General features: G+C 31.1%; 2 protein-coding genes across 2 annotated transcripts; both read right to left on the bottom strand.

Moving 5' to 3' along the window:
- Positions 1 to 1,906: 1,906 nt before the first annotated feature.
- On the bottom strand, positions 1,907 to 6,685 carry LOC128189723 (uncharacterized). Its single transcript, XM_052861459.1, has 11 exons — positions 6,346 to 6,685; positions 5,646 to 5,707; positions 5,391 to 5,567; positions 5,195 to 5,309; positions 5,067 to 5,095; positions 4,140 to 4,233; positions 4,028 to 4,056; positions 3,664 to 3,735; positions 2,793 to 2,904; positions 2,606 to 2,649; positions 1,907 to 2,509 (listed from the first exon to the last, which is right to left on the bottom strand). The coding sequence occupies exons 1-11, from the start codon at positions 6,438 to 6,440 to the stop codon at positions 2,340 to 2,342; spliced, it is 999 nt and encodes a 332-aa protein (XP_052717419.1). The 5' UTR covers positions 6,441 to 6,685; the 3' UTR covers positions 1,907 to 2,339.
- A 3,733-nt stretch (positions 6,686 to 10,418) lies between these two features.
- LOC128189719 (multiple epidermal growth factor-like domains protein 10) lies at positions 10,419 to 15,244 on the bottom strand. The gene is made up of 6 exons (XM_052861454.1): positions 15,012 to 15,244; positions 14,720 to 14,778; positions 12,862 to 13,005; positions 12,063 to 12,189; positions 11,903 to 11,934; positions 10,419 to 11,716 (listed from the first exon to the last, which is right to left on the bottom strand). Exons 1-6 carry the CDS (start codon positions 15,098 to 15,100, stop codon positions 11,280 to 11,282), a joined length of 888 nt encoding a protein of 295 aa, XP_052717414.1. The 5' UTR covers positions 15,101 to 15,244; the 3' UTR covers positions 10,419 to 11,279.
- Between the last annotated feature and the right edge of the window lie 4,438 nt (positions 15,245 to 19,682).

The following is a 19,682-nucleotide window of genomic DNA, read 5'->3' as shown; positions in this document are numbered from 1 at the left end:
TAGAGATTTTCTCTTTATATTCCTATGTAAAACTTGCTCCCCCAATTGTGGCCCCACCCTACCCCCGGGGACCATGATTTGAACAAATTTGAATCAACACTACCTGAGGATGCTTCCATTTTAATTTGAGCTTCTCTGGCCTAATAGTTTTTAAAAGAATTTTTAAAAAAGATTTTCTCTATATATTCCTATGTTAAACTTGATCCCCCAATTCTGGCGCCACCCTACCCCCGGGGACCATGATTTGAACAAACTTGAATCTACACTTCCTGAGGATGCTTCCATTTTAATTTGAGCTTTTCTGGCCAAACAGTTTTTGAGAAGAAGATTTTTAGAGATTTTCTCTATATATTCCTATGTAAAACTTGATCCCCCAATTGTGGCCCCACCCTACCCCCGGGGACCATGATTCGAACAAACTTGAATCTACACTACCTGATGATGCCTCCACACAAGTCTAAGCTTTACCGGCTTCATAGTTTTTGAGAAGAAGATTTTTGAAAAATACCAACAAATTTTCAATAATTCTCAATTATCTCCCCTTTAAAAAGGGTGTGGCCCTTCATATGAACAAACTTGAATCCCCTTCACCTAGTGGTGCTTTGTGCCAAATTTGGTCGAAATCTGCCCAGTGGTTCTTGAGAAGAAGATGAAAATGTGAAAAGTTTACAACGACGACGACGACGACAACGACAACGACGACAGACAACGGACAAATTGTGATCAGAAAAGCTCACTTGAGCCTTTGGCTCAGGTGAGCTAAAAAGCATCGAAATGTTCTTATAATTGGCCGAACTACCAGTCTAGAGTTCGGCAGGAGGTTTTCATTGGCGTTTTGAAAAGTGTATTAGAGATGTTGATGTTGATATTATTTAGTTTAAAACAAAAATTTGGTATTAAATGGTTATTTCAGATTTAATCTCGGCATTTGTTATAGCCGGAGTGGCTCTGGTTGATGTAATATGAAGGGTAATACCAAGGCCGTGATAAACGTATCAATATTGACGATCAGTTCAAGCATATCTTTTACAACATACCCCATAGCATAGCATCGAAATATTAAAGCAAAGCATTGGAATGTCAAACCATAACATACAATCTCATAGATTCTCATTCGTCCTATCATACCATGGCATACCATAGCATAGCATGGTATATGATTTTAACTCGGTTTTTAAATGCTTTTACTTAAAAGAATCAGTGTTCACATTGCAGATTAGTGCTTAACTTTGGCTTCTTTTTATTTTTCTTCGAAATGTTTGTAACTGTTCCGTTAATGGAGTTGTTTTTGTTTAAAACATCATGGTATACCATAACATAGCATACCGTACTACCGTTAAGCCTTTTATTTTAATTTCTCGTAGCATGACATAGAAATCTTTTAGCACTGCGTTGAAATTTTGTATCATATCATTAAAATCACATTCAATAGTATAGCAAAAGATTTTCAATAGGTATGAATGATATACTGTATCATTTAAAGCGCACACTTCTCTAATAACCCTTCACTTAAGTTTTTATTTGAAAATAATTTAGTAAAGTAGCTATAGTTTACTAAACTCTTTTGTCTTTAAAGCAAAGTTGAATTACACAGTTTGAATGCATAAACAAATAGACATGCCTTCACATATTTAAAGTTAAATTATGTTTTTATCTAAGGTAATATATAGTCCAATGATCAAGCAATTTGTGGTTGTTATACTGGCTATGCAAGAAGCACATATACTGCATTTTTCTTTTATTCATCATTGAGATTCATTTAAGAATGATTTATATTTTGGTTTGTATTTACCATTTGTGTTTTATTGTAGAAAGATAAAAAGCAATTCTTATTGATTAGATGCATTTTATTGAACACCTTTTTTTCTATGTAACTTTTTAGAAACTGTTTTAACATGGCCTTAATAGGTTTTGTTGTAAAGAATGGTACAGATCGAAAATAATTCAAAATGTTGCACAACGTTTTTCAATAGAAAAAAATGTGACATACAAATGATTTGTCAAACCTTGATTATTTACAATTTCTTCAAAAAGCATCTTCCACAATAAATGTACAATTCTTTAAACAAGTAATAAGTTAAACAAACGAATTAGAAAACAGTAACTCCAGAATCTCGCATGTATTATGAATATGATTTGATCGGAATGATTAAATATCTTTTTTAGATGATGCTCAATCAGGCGTAACTACAACATTATACGTAACGATAGTACGTAGCATTGTTTCAGCTATATTTTCAATAAATTTCTTCTTCTTTAAGTATAAAAGGTTTCTGGAATACTAAGCATCAACAAATGCCTATTTCCTAGACGATCAGATATTTTGCATTTAATTTGGCTTACACCGTACTGGTCGCGGCCATTTCTAAGCTATTGGTGGTCATATATCCCGATCGTCTCCCATTCGCTGTTCGGGGGTCAAATCTCCTTAGAGACGAGTATCCACGATCCAGAGTTGTCCGCATCTGATTGTAAGCCATGGAACTCCTATATGGAAACAGCTTTACCCCTATCATAAATGAAGATCGCATATTCTTTGAAGAAGCCTTTTTTCTAGACTCTAGGCTATTTTGTATCAGGTGTTTTTATTTGAAAAGACACATACCTTTTGGGAGTTGATCTTTTCTTGAAACTTTCAAAACGTACCACCTGAGTGAGTTAAAATTGTTATTATTATTTTCTATTTTTAATAGATTTTAAATACAATGAAAAATATTTTCGCCCTTAAGAGTTTAACATTCTTAACGATTTAAGAATCTAAATGAATCAGGATACTTTACGGAATAGCTTACGCTATCAGTATGATGATAATTACTAGTCCAAGAACCAACAGAAACAAAGCGACTACCACCAATGTTAGAAGCGGCCATATACTACTGATGGGGAGGTCCGGCTCCTGTCTACCTAAAATATTCAAAATCAGGTTAGAGTAAAATTTGATATGATCTTTTCAATAAATATAAACAACTTTGCCAATTAAAACAACAAATACTAGAGCTTATAAAATATAATTATTAAGGTTTTTCAAATTTAGTTTGTTTAAGCAAACAATTAACACTGTGCCAGATTATTGTACCAGTGGGAAGGTGGTAACTGTGCATTCGGCGGAAATTGTTTAAACAAAAATCCAAAGTTATCAATCAATAGTTAATTAGATAGAGCGCATAAAACTTTTTAATTAGTGTATCTCACCTGACTGGTGGATCATTAACCTTAGTTAAAAAATAATTCCTTCCAAAGAACTTATTATTTTATAGAATATTTTCAAACAAGTTCTGTAGAACTTTTAAATAATAAAGGTATTTCTGAAAAGAAAAGAAATTAAGCAGGGATTTTAATACCATAAAAGTGATTTTTTTAAAACTCTTTTTTAATGATTTTCTAAAAAAATAAAATAAAAAAAACTTTATTTCAAGTAGATTTGTACCAAGTATCACTACAGGAAAACTGTTTACTATAGAAAAAATAATAGCCTGACAAAAACATATCAATAACGGAGAAGTGATTACAGTTTGTAACAATGGTTTATCACATGACATATACGATTTTTCGGACAGTGCACTTGAGTGCAAAGATACCACCATGACACTGGCGTTATTGTTTGGCACAATGTTGTGTTTTTTCTTTGTCAATGGAAAAGTTTGTATATAACAGAGAACGTACCGGTGGCGTGAAATGGAGACGTTTTTATCAATGGGAGCTTTCCCTTCACAGTGGTTTGTCTAAGATTTGTAACTGTGTACAAAACATTTGGTAATTTTGTTACATTTTAAGAACCTTATCTCTTTCATAAAATGAAAAGGGAAATGAAAACTATAACGAAAAATGACAATAACAAACTGCCAACCGTCTCAAAACATTTTTTTCATTAAAAAAAATGAAAAGAAAAATAAATTATTTGTTTTTATTTTTATTGTGACATTCACTGCCATTTTGGAATTTTATAATGGTTGTTACACTCGCTATAGTAAATAGTATTATTTTACCATTAGCTAGATAAATTCATTAGCTTTCAAAAAAACATTACCTTTTGAAGAAATCCGTTCTTTGATGTATCTGTATAATAGATACCTTTACAAATTCAAAGCAAGCATAAGAATTACGACGAAATGACACTTTGATTGTAAAATCAGCAATACCTGGTTTTATATGAAACATGAGACTGTGTTGATTTTGTAACAAGAATCGAAACCTGACTAGGTGTACTGGTGTCAGAGCTGGATCTTGGCGTACCTATTTGATCAGAAATATCGATACTTTTATATCAACACGTTTGTTTAAAGCTGACATGAATTCATTAAAACGCATTATTTCCCTTTTATCTTCGACTACCGCCATATTAGTTTTCTATTAATCTGCTCATCGCTACACAACCCCTATGTAAGGCCAATAGCACTATTCATGCTTTACCGCATTCAGGTATGCCATACACCCGAACACGTTACATTGGAAGAAAAAGGCGTTTTGAACAAAAATAATATGACAACCACTACACGGACAATGAATAACCAATGAACGACGAAACAAGACGTATTATCGCATATGCACTAACCGCACATTGTGGCAAATCGAGCAATGTCAGTGATCGTATGGATTTTGAAACGGGGCGTTATTGTAGAAACCAATGGATACGATGTTACGTTGTTACTTTGTTGAAATTACTATCGTTAATCTACTGTGTTGGATGAAGTGCCGCCGTTAAGCACTCTGTATGAACGACACACGTGTTTGATGTGCATGCAAAGGCAGCACTATCTGTAAATATTATTGCGAATACCTTGGAAAATCTTTAAAAAAAATTAAAAAAAAATTTAATTTTGGTTTCCTTTATTTCAAGTTTTTTACTACAATGTGTATTTTATGCGTTTAGAAGTCCTTGCAACCTGAATGCCTCGATCGAAAAGCAACCACGTTACTTTCTCAACGGGTATATATACCCCAGTGGCAGTTTTGGAGCGATCGAAACTAATAAGGCGACCAAATGCTTTTATGAATTCATGTTAGCTTTAATATCGTCTGTTCTTTGTTCATCCTTTTATTGATCATAATTAGAAAGTTGCACATACGTGTTTGTGTTACGCTATTTTCTCTTTTCCTGTAATTGATATAAGTTAATTTATTTGTAGAGCTTACTTACGATACATGGTAATGATGAAAAAAAAGCAGGAATAGAATATATTTACAACTATTGTACCTGGTAGTATTGATTATTTCCAAAGTGTTCGATCTTCGATTTTCTGTGTAACGTAAACTGAAGAACTGCTGTTCACGAATACTGATTGTTCGTTGTGGGTCTTTTACATGTAAACCTTCAAATAGTAATTTAGTCAATTTTCTTGTACACTAATCATTACTGATAAATAGTTTAATAAAAATGTCAAGGCATTCACCATAATGTTTTGTAGATGTGTCCAGCATTGATTTCACTGTGGAACCTGTTCTTGGACAGCCAATCACTGGGTCACAGTCTTTTGCCAAGCAAAAACATGGTTGTCGACACAGATCTCCGTAGTAACCAGAGACACATTTTTCTTGACAGTTCCACCCTATACTTCCGGGGTCGCATGCTAATAAATAAAGCATGTCGTCATTTTGATTAATGAATTATTTTTTTGGTAAAAGTAAACAACAGCAAAGAGAAATACTTTTGCACGAATTGGTGACTGGATCTTGGAATTCATTGTAGCAACAAAGCAGGTCTGGAACTCTGTTTACCGATAAAAAAAAAAAGGAAAACACTATATAAACAAAGTTGAAATCGAAAATACATTTTTGGAGAGAAAAAAGCAGTACATTAATGTGAGTTTTGCCGAGTAACTGAGTTACAGAAAGTGAAAATATAATTTATTGAAAAAAGTTACCAGGAAACTTGGAAAATAACATATGACATAATATGACATGAATGTATGTTTGAACATCACAAACATGCTACGTGAAAAAATGACAATAACAAACCATCAACTATCTCAAAAATCCATAAAACGAAAAACAAATTCAAAGCAGAGCAATACGGACCTCCAGAAGGTTTGAGGTAGGACCAGGGGCCTAGGAGGAGTGGGCTTCAAACGAGACTATTGATAGTCCTGGTTTATCAACCTTTGTCAGTAGCTTGCATTGCCTTAGAAATTGTTCATACAAAGAGTATGCCCTAACGTATCGAATTAACTGAGAGACAAAAACACCATATGCAGGTGATGAAGGTATATTGCAAAATAAGTAAGAAAAGTTGACCATAGGAAAAATGAAGTCATCTCGTTTATCATAAAGTTTTGTTGTTAGGTTTCCATCAATGTCCATTTCCATTAAAATATCCAAATATAAAACAGACGATACTTATTTTCTTACCTTCTGCAGCCAGAATTAAAAGAAATGACTGATACCAACGAAATATAGAACGTCCATAAAAGTATATTTTGTTGTACGCTGGTCTTCATGTTCATATGCAGTTGTAGCTTTTCAGGAACTAATTTTAATCTGTTTTATTAAAACATCCTTATTTTGAATATAAAACCAGTATGCACAAATGCAGCACTAAATGTGATAAACGTTAAATGATTTATTTGCGTAAATCATCAAATGTACAACTTAGCTAGCTTAAATGTCCACTTGAAAAGCAAAAGTTTTATGTTCATATACAGTTGATTTATGGGGACGATATAAACACACAAACTAGGTTTTAATTGGTTTGTTTCAGAGCTTTAAAGCAACGTTTTAAGTCTACATCTTTGAGCGTCTTAAATGATAAAATATTCGACGATTTTTTACTTTTTTCTGTTGAACCACTACATTTATCAATAAAATTTGCAACATTCTTGAGTTAAGAAATTGTGTTTTTATGATCTTCATAGCGTTACATCCTTAAATGAGACTGACACGTCATCGTTTCCAAGTATTATTAAGTTTGCAGAAGAAAAAAAGCTTAAAGTTTAAAATTATTTTGAGAAAAACTATTTTTTTAGCAAACCTACCGCAATATGGAATAATGGCAGAACAACCGATATATATATATATATATATATATATATATATATATATATATATATATATATATATATATATATATATATATATAAATCCAAGAAAAACCTCAGTGGTCGGTGAAATATATATAAAACTTAAATAAATGAAAACACAAAGATCGAGTAAAACATAAGCGCTTTCATTTTCTTCAGATGTTTTACAATACTGTCATCCCTGACATCTTTTATCATATACATGTAAAAATCAATATTTGTAGTTAAATGTGAATGATTTTAACTGTAGTTTATTCTAACATCATGGGATGAAAGAGTTCCTCTGATAAAAAGTTTAACATGTTACATTTTAATGAAAGTCACAAAACATTAGAGATGTTAAACGACGCACCGATGCTTTAAGTACACACAACAGTTTGAAAAGAGTAATATTCAAGAATTTGTTAGTGTAAAGTTTCTCTTTTAAGTATTTAATATGTTATGTGAAAAAAATAAAAATAACATAAGGTTAGAATTAAAAATATCTATGTTTCCACTATCGCGATCGACCCAGTAATATCCCGCCGACTGATTTTTTTCTTAACACAGTTTTTTTTTTATAGAAACCTTATTTAACCTCATCATCAACATTGGCGAAATACTCGCTTTATGATCGATAACTTCGCCGGAAATTCCTCCGAAAGGGAAGTTGAAGTCACCCTGTATTCTGAGTTTACGATCGTATAAATTAAACCCAAATATATTAAAAAGATAAACATTTCATTCAAAAGACGTTTCACAGCCCCAGTTAACCACTGTTGTGATTAATAATTTGCAATTGTCTTATTTGTGATGGGTTAAAAATATAACGGTGATGCAACATGCCTACTGTGCAATGAAAATTACAACCGATGTGTATTACTTTTAGTGTTGATATTACAATAAGTTGGTAATTTGTATTTAGTTAATAACTTTGCCAACTTAATGCTAAAATAATCATAAAAACCATCTTCTACAGTCATCTTAGAAATTAAAGTGATCCTATACAACAACGGTTGTAATTGGGTCATAGGGTTGGACTAATAACTCCAAAATACACAGAAGTACAGAATATGGTTTTATTTGTCATTTAGCTAACACAATTACAAGACATTTCATCTATAAACTGTATGAATACATGTAATAAATTTAAATTATTAGATAGTATAAGTTTTTAAAACTTTTAGAAGTTGTTTTATTTTTTATTAACTTGCTTTTGAAAATTTTAATAAAGGTTGAATCTTTGCATAACATAATTCCTGTAGGTTATGCTGTATCAATTAATGACAGTCTCCCTGATTTCTCATATTTCTTCCTTATAACTTTTCTGTTAGGGAGAAAAAAAGTCTCCCAAACATTAAGTTGATACTTGTGATATGAAAGACTCTTTATGATCTTAAAAATTTAAACAGTAATGCAAGTGCATTAACTCCTAATTGGTATTTAACTTATTTTTCTTATACCTAATAATTAACTTCTCTAATTGACAATACATAAATAAACACATTACTTTTGTATATGCATATAGTTGAATGAAATAAAATGGATAATCAACAACATATATTACTAATTCATCGAGACTTATGACTTCTTTATATTTGTATGGCTTCAGTGGGCGAAGAGACTACAAGTATTTTGTTTTGGTACCCACATTGAAACTTTTAATTTTGTTATAAAAATTAATTCTCATTATTATATTTATCATATGCCATCGCTAAGACACAATCGTTGCAAAGTTTCTTTTTTACCTAATTTAGTTTATACGTGTCAGTAAATAGTGATCTTGCCCCATGCGAAATTTACAGACCACTTATAAACCATATAAAATTAATTACAAACAACATAACAAATTCAACTTACTGAATGCCTTTGCCGCGTATGCCATATGTTCGTACAGCCATAATAATCTATAATCAACATTTTTTTCTCACTTTTAATTCAAAATCCTGCACATTTCAACCAATGCTTTCATTTGTAATTTTTATTTTACAAACGTTTTCTGATATTGTATTTATAATATGCTACATGTAGAAAAATATATTTTGGTATAACTTGTACATGCATATTTCAAGTTCTCAGTTATAGTTCTCCTGCAAATCCATTACAGATTAATTTTTGACGGACACATTATATAAATAGTGCCTGTTTGGGAGTGTAACAGTTGAAATTGACACCCCGAGAAAACCATTGTCAACCGACGCGAAGCGGAGGTTGACAATGGTTTTCGAGGGGTGTCAATTTCAACTGTTATCCTCCCAACAGGCACTATTTATATTGTTATACTGAATGTCTTTTTAAAAAAAATTAAGAAAATTTTACTGCTTTTATATAGGAATAACGTGAATTCTACAGCTAACCGCACGCGCATAATTTTCGCGCATGTAACATTTTTTAATGTTACCCGTTGCCAAGTGCGTTGCTAACGCTGAGGGTAATAGTAAATATTATTAACTGCGTCTTAACCAATCAGATTTCAGTATTTAACATGAAAGTATAACAATACTAGTAACGAATACAAGGGGTTTCCTGAACTATGACATATCATTTGGGGTCATCGCGTAATTTTCCTTATGGTGTGAATTATTTGGATGATTCCCATGAAATGAATACTGAACATGAAAAATAAGGAAGATTTACAACAAATGTAATCTAGTGCCATTCAAATAAGTGGAGAACACACACTCAAACTTTCATTTCTAGGCATGTTAGTTTACAAAAATAATGTTTTTAAATACACGTTATAAAAATTAAAAAATAACAAAACACTTTATGCTTTTAACATAAGACAGTTTTTTATTCGGGCAGAGGTGGGCTACCGCGCGTTACTCAATTTGTATGCACACACCGCTGCAGTTATGAGACTATATCTTTCAAAAAATAATGATTCCATGCTTAAATATAAAGTAATAAGGTTACGTTATTAGGGTAATTATAGTTATGTATAGATTTAAAGAATGTAAAGGACTAGTAAAAATTTGCAAAGCCCCAGACAGGTGTTTATTTAACTATGTTCCTAAATTTCACTTTTTTGACCATTACAGTGATTGGTTATTAGGAATAAAAAATAACAAGGCATTTTATTTTTAAAAATCAATCAAACTCTTGTGCGAAACTCAATCGATCTGTGATGAACAATATGAACTTAGAATGGCTGTTTTATTGTTATGACATCATTTTAAAAGGTTAAATTAAGTAAATAAACGACTATTTTGAAAGGAAACAAACCTATCGTAAACTGCGCTCTGCTTGGACCACTCCAACTAACCTTGAAGGTTCCTTGGCACATGTGCACCTATTTTTTTTCCTGGCCATTGTTTGTATTTTTTATAAGCAGCTAACTGCAGAGATTTATCCATTTGAGTTGTTTTGAAAAACACATCAAAAAAACATTTAGAGCTAGCGCTCCACAAACTTCAACAAATACGGTGATGGTCAACTATTTACTTATTCGATTACATTTTTTGTGACATGAACAGTTGAGAATTTTAAACGGCAGGCGATAGTGGCAACGATTTTTTTTAATAATTGATGGTTTTTTTTGTACCATAGCTTGGCAAGTGAGTTAAAAGTGTTGATTGTCTGTACATACTCACTCTTTTATAAAAAAACAAAAACAAAATTCGCAACAAGTGAAAAATAAAATCAAAAATTTTGTTTTCTAACATGTTCATTGTACTGTTCACAGTAAGAGATTCCTGCAGAATCAAAACATCAAAACACTAATAACTGACTAAAACTTAGTACGTCGACAACTTCTCATATGTTGCTCGAGACAAAACAATATTGCAATGGCTTTGTCACAAGAACTCTCATTTAATATACTTATATTCCTCCACGTGTGCGAACAAGTAAAGAAACGCGTATATAAGATGCAATAGGGGTATCATTGAATTTGACATTTATCAGTCACGTTTTCGCAATATACATTTCTCAAGAGGGGGGGGGGGGGGCGTATTGATTTATTTTTAAAGTATATATACGTGTATGTTTTTTCAGTCATTTTCAAAAACACACATGTATATTATTGATAAATAGTATCAAAAAGGATTTTTAAAAAAAGTACTATCATCATCAATATGAATTTCATTGAACAACTTAGGGTCAATAACTTGGTCTATCATAGAATCTTAAAAAAAGAGTGAAAATGTCTATTTCGTACATCTCACAAATCTTCAAATACAAAGTGTCTCTCATTTTATTTAATTATGATGCATTGCTTTGTTTTTAACCGTGTTAACATTTCAATTTTTGTTTTAGAAATATTCAAAGAAAATTGTGTTTAACTTTTTATCCCACGGAGTCATTTTCGTGAATGGTTGATATTCTGGACAGGGACTGACGTCCTTGAATGGATGATTCTGCAGTTGCTTTTTTGTAATTCTTTTGTAAGAAAACATAGCCTTCATCCTCTGTTATAGCTGTTTTCACTAAAATGCACGTATTCGTATTCTTCCTCAATAACAGGCGACTGTAATCTTCAACTTTGTTATCAGCATTATGGAACCCCGTTAAATGTGGACGTTTAGCTTCAACACGATTTCCTACCATGTTATTGCCACAAAGTGGTGAGTCACCACAATTGAATCTACTACTACGAATACATTGCGAGTAACGAATGTCATCGTAATCTGGAGATAAATCATTCTCGTTGTCAACAATTTCTACCGGAACGCAATCTTGTGGTTGAACAATTGAGAGTTCTTGAGATGTTGTTGCCTCTTTACCTAAATGTAATAAAACAAAGTATGTACATAAATTGTAATTTTATTTCCCTATACATGAATAATGCGAACTTCTAAAGTAAGAAAAATCACCCGTAAACATGTTTAGATACAACAATGGAATTGATATATAAATACAATGGTAGAATGAAAATATTAAAACGTAATATTGAAATATAAACTGATTACCTAAGCAGAGATTCACCGAACGTTTCAAATATCTAAACAAATCAGAAAATATGCATTAGTTTGCAATATTATCACAGAAACAATGTATTTACAATCAAATTTTTTCATCAATATAAGAAAGGTAATAAGTCATTTGAAGGTGTAAAATTATCGTTATTACCGCTTTATTTTCCGACGGAAGTACAAAACTATTGCACAAATAACGCTGACTACAATTAACACCATGATACTGAGGCTAGCTGCTATCCAGTCGTGATTTTTCGTGGCATTATCACTGACGTCTTTTGCTAAAAAGTTGGATAAATATTGGTAGTTTAATTTATTTGCTTGCAGAAAACATATCGATGAATTCAAAAGTACTGATAGTACTGAAAAGCGCTAACCCAGCTTCTGTGTGTATATAACAGATATATGTATTGTATAAAACATTTCAGCTTTTGTTTTCGTACTATATTTCCTCATCACTGCGTGACATCCCCTGCAATGATGTATGTAAGCCCGTACTTTAAATTCACGATAGCCCGTACGATTCACAATAGCCCGTGCAGTTATATGCATAATCCCCTTAGACTGGTCCCCTAACCAGTTTAAATGTTGTATACTTCTGCTCATAGGGGCGGTTATTCGATACACCGGAAGTAGAAGTCTTACGACAATAAAGCGCTGAGCTATGCTTAGCGCTTTAAAATGACAATAACAAACCGATTTGAATAAATCTGGTATTCTGTCATACACAATTGTAATTTTTTTTAACTTACTCAAAGAGAATATTTAGTCATATATGTCGCATTTGTCAACCGCAAATCGTAAACTCACACATTAACACGAATTTGACTTATATCATAATAATATAATTTTAACTATACGATTCATTAAGCGTACGTGGGGTTTTTTTTTAAGAAAATAAAAAATGTGTGATTTTAATTTTGATTTTTTTAAATGTTTTTTAAGCAACTTACATGTCTTATTTTGTCGTGGCTGACACCCAGTCTCTTTGTCACACAGGTGATCTACACACTCACATGGCGTGCGACAGAGATAACCATAGTATCCTGTTTTACAGGGTGTTTCACAATTCCATCCCACACTTCCATGTCTGCAAACTGAAAAATATGGTGTAAGATGATGGAGTAATTACCGTCATGAATAAAAAACGTATTGTGGTGTAAGAGTTACTAATGTAAAAGCAAAGTTAATGGCATAACATCTTCGTATAAGTAAAAGTAGCTGTTATGTCGGCTTTTCATCCAAGTATCTGAAACAAGAGACGACTGAGCTATAATATTTATTTCTGTGGTAACAATCTCAATCGGACCTGAACAGTCAACCACATTGCAAAGAGTGTTTTGAAGAAAACTATCATTTCAAAGGTATTCATTAACATCTTAATTTTTTATAGTCAAGTATAACTCTAGAGATCGATCACAAAGTAATGCGACTTAATTGGGTAATTGTCATTTTTTTGAGGGGGGGGGGGGTGGTGTTTGTTTTTGGGTTTTTTTTTATCTTTTTGTTTTCTTGTTTTGTTTTTTCATCGAGGTCATCTCTTTAAGGTAACATACAGCTGTTGTAATGCTATGTGGGAGAGTAAACTTTACCTTTTTTTTTTTTTAACAAGTCGGATCACATTAAGAAACATATATTGTTCTTCAACGTCCCTAATATTGTGGTTCAGTACAGTAAGTACATACAAAATATATATACTTTGTAAAACTATGAACAATCACTGTATCAGTAACAATGACTGAAGAAGACAATTATTCAAATTATGTGACTGTACAATGAACATCAAGACCAAACTTAATGTACGACTGTTTGATAATTGAATATAATATTCAAGATTATTATGGAATTTACAGATTATTGCATTTACATTATACACCTGATTTTTTAATCGTGTTGCAATAAACTGTTATTCTGATTTGCCTAATTGTTGCTTCACATACTTCCTGGTACATAATATTAATTGGTATATCGTATAATCATATCTAATTAAGGAAATATTTCCCTATTTCCTTCACGCAGAGATAAAAAAATAAAACAAAAATTTAAAACATCTGTATGCGAATCATATAAAATAAGGAAGTTTTACAGTTCTGCATCCAATTCAATCGTTATAGTTGAATATGTTATTTAACATGAATAAAGCGAAAATAGATAGATAGATAGATAGATAGATAGATAGATAGATAGATAGATAGATAGATAGATAGATAGATAGATAGATAGATAGATAGATAGATAGATAGATAGATAGATAGATAGATAGATAGATAGATAGATAGATAGATAGATAGATAGATAGATAGATAGATAGATAGATAGATAGATAGATAGATGGTATGCTATGCTATGCTATGCAATGCTATGGTATACTATGAGATTTGAACAAAAACGCTTCCATACACAGAAGAGCTCCACATTTTCAAAATAGAATAAAAAGACGCCAAAGTTTACCACAAATACAATATGTATACATTTATTAGAAAAAAAAACAACATTTAAAACCGAGTTAAAATAATGCTGTGCTATGGCATGCTATGGTATGCTATGGTATGATATGACGAATGAGAATCTATGAGAGTGTATGTTATTGTGTGACATCCCAATGCTATGCTATGAGGTTTTAACGCTATGCTATGCTATGGTGTATGTTGTAAATGAGATAGATAGATAGATAGATAGATAGATAGATAGATAGATAGATAGATAGATAGATAGATAGATAGATAGATAGATAGATAGATAGATAGATAGATAGATAGATAGATAGATAGATAGATAGATAGATAGATAGATAGATAATCAAAAACATACTTAAACATTTTCCAGTGCTAGTGTCGAAGTATTCGTTATAGCAGCAAGTAGTGTTTATCCTTAAATTTTAAAGATGTATCTCTTTTTTACAAAAAGATCAAACGTTTATGCATTTGATGTAACAGCTAAGGTTGATTTACTTTTAACAAAGTAAATGATAACATTGATTAATATATAACTATTGTCTCAATAGAATTGTTTTTAATTGTTTTTCTACAAAATGTAATGGGCTAGACTAGTCTTTATTATTCTTCATTTCATTAATATTACATGATAATTAATTGAAACTGACCTGTTACATTCTTCTGCAGACAGTGTTGAAAGTATTTCAGTGACCAAAATCGTCATACTCCATAACGACCTGTTGCTTGTGTCAATCATTGTTATTATGTAAAACAATCCTTAATATAGTTGCAAGAAGTAAAGGTAAAAAATAAAAGCATGGTGACAGGATACGAATTCAGGGGTCATACTCTGGAAAGCAAATGAAGAAAATAAGGAAGTTTCAGAACTCAAAGTTAAACCAACCAACGAGTTAGTTCAACAGGAAGAAGATTTACGAGGTAATGAAAAAATGAACAATGAATAAGCTCTAGTATTCAACATCGTTCCTAGGCCGACCAGGATTTTAGTTACTCACACGCACATCTCTTGAATAAACAATACACATTTAAATAAATGGTTTAACCAAATCAAATCCATATTCTAAGTAGTATTTATTGTATGTGCAAATAGAAATGTTGCTTCATTTGGATCATAAGGTATATATTTTTGGTACTCTTAATTTATGTTTGAAAATTAAAAAAATTTCAAAGACGATTAGAAAAATTAAAGAAGAGTCGGTTTTCATTTATTTTTAGATATATTAATGTTTGCCAAAAAAGCATAACCAAACTACAGTAACAAGCAATGTTTAAAACAACAGTTCATTTTTGTTTTAGTTAATGCTACAGTGTTTGAAATAATTTGTTACAATTGATATATATTTTTTTATTCTCTTAGATAGAAATCTCTAAAAAAATATTATTATTTTGATATATTATTCAAATCAAAAATAACTATGTCAATTTTTTTTGTTTTTTTTTTCTTCTTTTTTGGATTGAAGAACGAAACAAGATCAAATTATTGTACAGATTTGAAAATTCAAATGTTCATAAAATGTCCTATTACATTCTGTAGACTTTACATTAAACCTTCGGTGGGAATTATATAATCAAATTAAAAAAACTTATTAAGCAAATGTAATAAACAAGAGGCCTGTGGGCCATAAATCGCTCACCTGAACAATAGTCCTTGTATCATTTTATTTCGAAAGGGTTTATTATGAAGTGAACTCTGAATAAATATTGTAAAACTCATATATTTCACGATTTTACCATATATTAAACAATACATAAAAAGAAGAAACAATTTTGTCCTTGGCATGTTTTTATTCATAGTTATTTTACACAACAAATGAGACTGAATTTTAAGCTCTAAAATACCGCTTTGCATTAAAAAAAAAATCCCATTTCACTGAAAAAAATGGAAAAATATTCGTTAAATAATTAAAAGACGATATTGGCATCTGTTTTGTATTTCAATCATTAAAAGCTTCTTTATCGATTCATCAAATAAAAATATTGCAGGTGTGATGAGGACATGTGGCATGTTAGATTTTGCATTCTCATCGATCATCTGTCTTATAGACTAAACTAAAAAAACATGGAAAGTCTATATACATGTATAGTTGATAAAGTCTATCAATGATTCCTACTTTTTTGTTTGAATTTATGATCTTTGATCCCGATCACTTGAATCCCAATATGTGAGTAATTGATGTCGGGATTGAAATTCCAAAAAAAAAAACCAAAAAACTAGTCGATAAAAATACACATGTATTTTCAGATAATTTAACTATGAGAAACTTTTCATGGAAATTTTTTTTTTTTAATACTTCTTTTGATAAAAAATGATTTAAACAATTTAGAATCTGCACTATCTTAGAATGATTGCATAGTAATCTCACAAACTGTAGCATTGTAATTCTCAAAAAGAAGAGTTTAAAAACATTTTCCCATTATATAAGTCTATGTTAAACTTTGAACATATTTTGGAGCCGTACGTAGTATTAGTCCGGGGATCATGGTTTTCACAATTTCGAATCTACACTATCTTAGGGTACTTATATAGTAATCTCACTAATTTTAGCACTGTAGTCCTTGGAATACATTTTTAAAAACATTTTCCCCCATATATTTCTATGTTAAATTTGTCTTTTTTAATTAAATGGTACCCCTCTTGGGACCCCAGTATTGACCCGGGGATTGCGATTTTTACAATTTAAAATGTTCACTATATATACAAGCTTTGGTGTAAATATTGGCAAATCTGGTGCAGCGGTTCTTAAGAAGATTTTTCAAGACACCCACCCAATTTTCGCAGTTTTGCAATTATCTCCCTTTTAAAAAGGGTTGTGCCCTGTATTTTAACAATTTAGAATCCCCTTCCCATAAGGATGTTTTGTACCTAGATTGGTTAAATTTGGCTCAGTGGTTCTAGAGAAGAAGTCAAAAATGTGAAAAGTTTACAGACGGACGGACGGACGACGGACAACAGGTAATTAGAAAAGCTCACTTATACCTTCGGTTCAGGTGAGCTAAAAAGGAATGCAACACACAATTTAAATACAATAGTGCTTTTAGGATACAATTTAACAAAGGAGAAATTTTAAAAATAAAATTTGCCCTTTGTTACATGTTTAACAGCGGGTTATAATACGCTCTAGCAACATTTCCTTCTTTCCAAGTAATTTCGAATTGTTATTAAGTATGTTTGGCGGCGTCGACATAAAGTTTGATAAAGAGCAGTGTAAAAAAAATCTGAATGACCACAAGTTCCAAATGGTTATTTATTGTTCAAATCTAAACTATATACTCAAAATAAAACACCGTCTTTGTAAATATTCGTGTTAAATACCAAATATAACACAACATTCTAAGTTGGACCAGATAATCAAATAAATCAATGACCAAAAAAGAATTCTTTCTTTTTGTCTCATTAATTTGTATCTATTTAATTATACACCAACCAAAATGGTTTTATGAATTCTACGAAATTTCAAAAAAATTAATAACACACAATTGTTATATTCAGTAGTATATTCTCACTGTATAAGTCTATATAGACGAATAGTCAATAATTGGAAAATTAGCTCGTCCGCAAAACATTGACCGGCCAATAGTTTTTAGATATTGACCGGCTAGGAATAATATCTAGAGACCATTCCCTCTATTTCAAATAATCGCCTCTGATTTTTTGATTCGTGAACAATGACGTAATTAACTCTTCGCAACTCCAAAACAAGATGACGTCATAATAGACAGTCAGTCAAGGAAAGTAAACAACGGACGTGTGTTGCAACCACTATTGAAATAAAACCACTATTGAAATAAATTATTTCAATAGTGGTTGAGAATGCATTTCATTAGAAAAATCACTTTGCAACCACTATTGAAATAAAACCACTATTGAAATAAATTATTTCAATAGTGGTTGGGAATGTATTTCATTTAAAGAATCACTTTACAACCACTATTGAAATACAACCACTATTGAAATAATATATTCAAATAGTGTTCCGGGATGTATTCCATTTTGAAAATCAATTTACAGACACTGTTGAAGTACAACTACTATTAAAATTATTTTTTCAATCGTAGCTTAGAATGAATTTCTTTATTAATATCACTTTGACAATTTATATTTTTTTCTTTACATTTCTCTTTCTAGAAACATATCATGTCCTATGATATTGTATATTATTTGCACAATAGTGAACATTTTGTAAATTGCCAGAACTTCTATTCAAACCCCCTGTGTCTTGAATAATTTCTTATTGATAATTATTATTATAAAATTAATATGACTATTAATATAAATTATTTCAATAGCGGTTGGGGGTGTACTTCACTACGACCACTATTGAAATATATTATTTCAATAGTGGTTAAGGATGCAATTCATTTCAACCACTATTGAAATAATTTATTTCAATAGTGGTTGGGGATACCTTTCATTTCAACCACTATTGAAATAAAGTATTTCAATAGTGGTTGATGATGCATTTCAGTTTTATGTCTATTATTATGTCTGTTTGTTACACTTTCCTTTCTGCTACAGGAGTTTCTTAAAAGAAGAAATATGTCTTATGAGATAATGAATTCAATTTTGATTATAATGTTCTTTGATTTACCTCTACGAGGGTCAATCAAAAAATACGAAGACTTTTGTCATAGCTATGTTACTTAACGTCATATCATTACTAAATTTGGTAGACATAATTTAGCAATAGTTTCAGACAATTTGCAAGAAAAAAAGTTAATAAATTTCTTTATTTCTAAGAATTATTTAGAATTAAATCCTGCAAAAATGAGGTCACGGCGCACGGTCAAAATGTGTGTTATGTCAACAATAAACCATATAATGTTGAAAGTATTATCTCTATAAATTTGGCTTAAAACCAAATTATATTCAAACTTCAAATTTAGTATAGTCATGGTATTCTATGTACCAAATAATGATAGGATATATTGTTTTGTCGAACAGATATTAGCAACTAAAGTCAGATAGTCCTCTTTAGAATTGACTATAAACATTGACGTCGCCTGACGTCACGGCGCAACGAGAAGTACAAATAAAATGGATTTAACTCAGGAAAAAGCCGATACAAGCTGTGAAAATGCTCAATGGTGCAAAAAATAAGTCAACAATTATTTGCAAGTTTGTGTTTAACTGTAATAAATTTTGTGGGGGCGGTGGTCATTGTATTTTGAATATAAAACAGTCCGAAAGAGAGTAGAATATCTGTAAATATTTGGTCATAAAAGAAGTAACGTCAACCGACGTGCAGGGTTATCCTTACTGTAAACTAAGATATACACGGTTAGAAAATGAAAACATTGAAGAACTAACTTATGATTCT

The sequence above is a fragment of the Crassostrea angulata genome, chromosome 6, assembly GCF_025612915.1.
Source record: "Crassostrea angulata isolate pt1a10 chromosome 6, ASM2561291v2, whole genome shotgun sequence".
NCBI lineage: Eukaryota > Metazoa > Mollusca > Bivalvia > Ostreida > Ostreidae > Magallana > Magallana angulata.
This window is presented reverse-complemented; position numbering and strand designations above follow the sequence as displayed.

Coding starts and splice junctions, on each gene's coding strand:
- LOC128189723 (XM_052861459.1), bottom strand. CDS start 6,440: ATGAACATGAAGACCAGCGTACAACAAAATATACTTTTATGGACGTTC. Junction 5,310..5,390: donor CACATCTACAAAACATTATG/GTGAATGCCTTG, acceptor TACTATTTGAAG/GTTTACATGTAAAAGACCCA. Junction 4,057..4,139: donor CATGTTTCATATAAAACCAG/GTATTGCTGATT, acceptor TCTATTATACAG/ATACATCAAAGAACGGATTT.
- LOC128189719 (XM_052861454.1), bottom strand. CDS start 15,100: ATGATTGACACAAGCAACAGGTCGTTATGGAGTATGACGATTTTGGTC. Junction 12,190..12,861: donor GCCACGACAAAATAAGACAT/GTAAGTTGCTTA, acceptor CCAACTTTTTAG/CAAAAGACGTCAGTGATAAT. Junction 11,935..12,062: donor TTCCGTCGGAAAATAAAGCG/GTAATAACGATA, acceptor TGATTTGTTTAG/ATATTTGAAACGTTCGGTGA.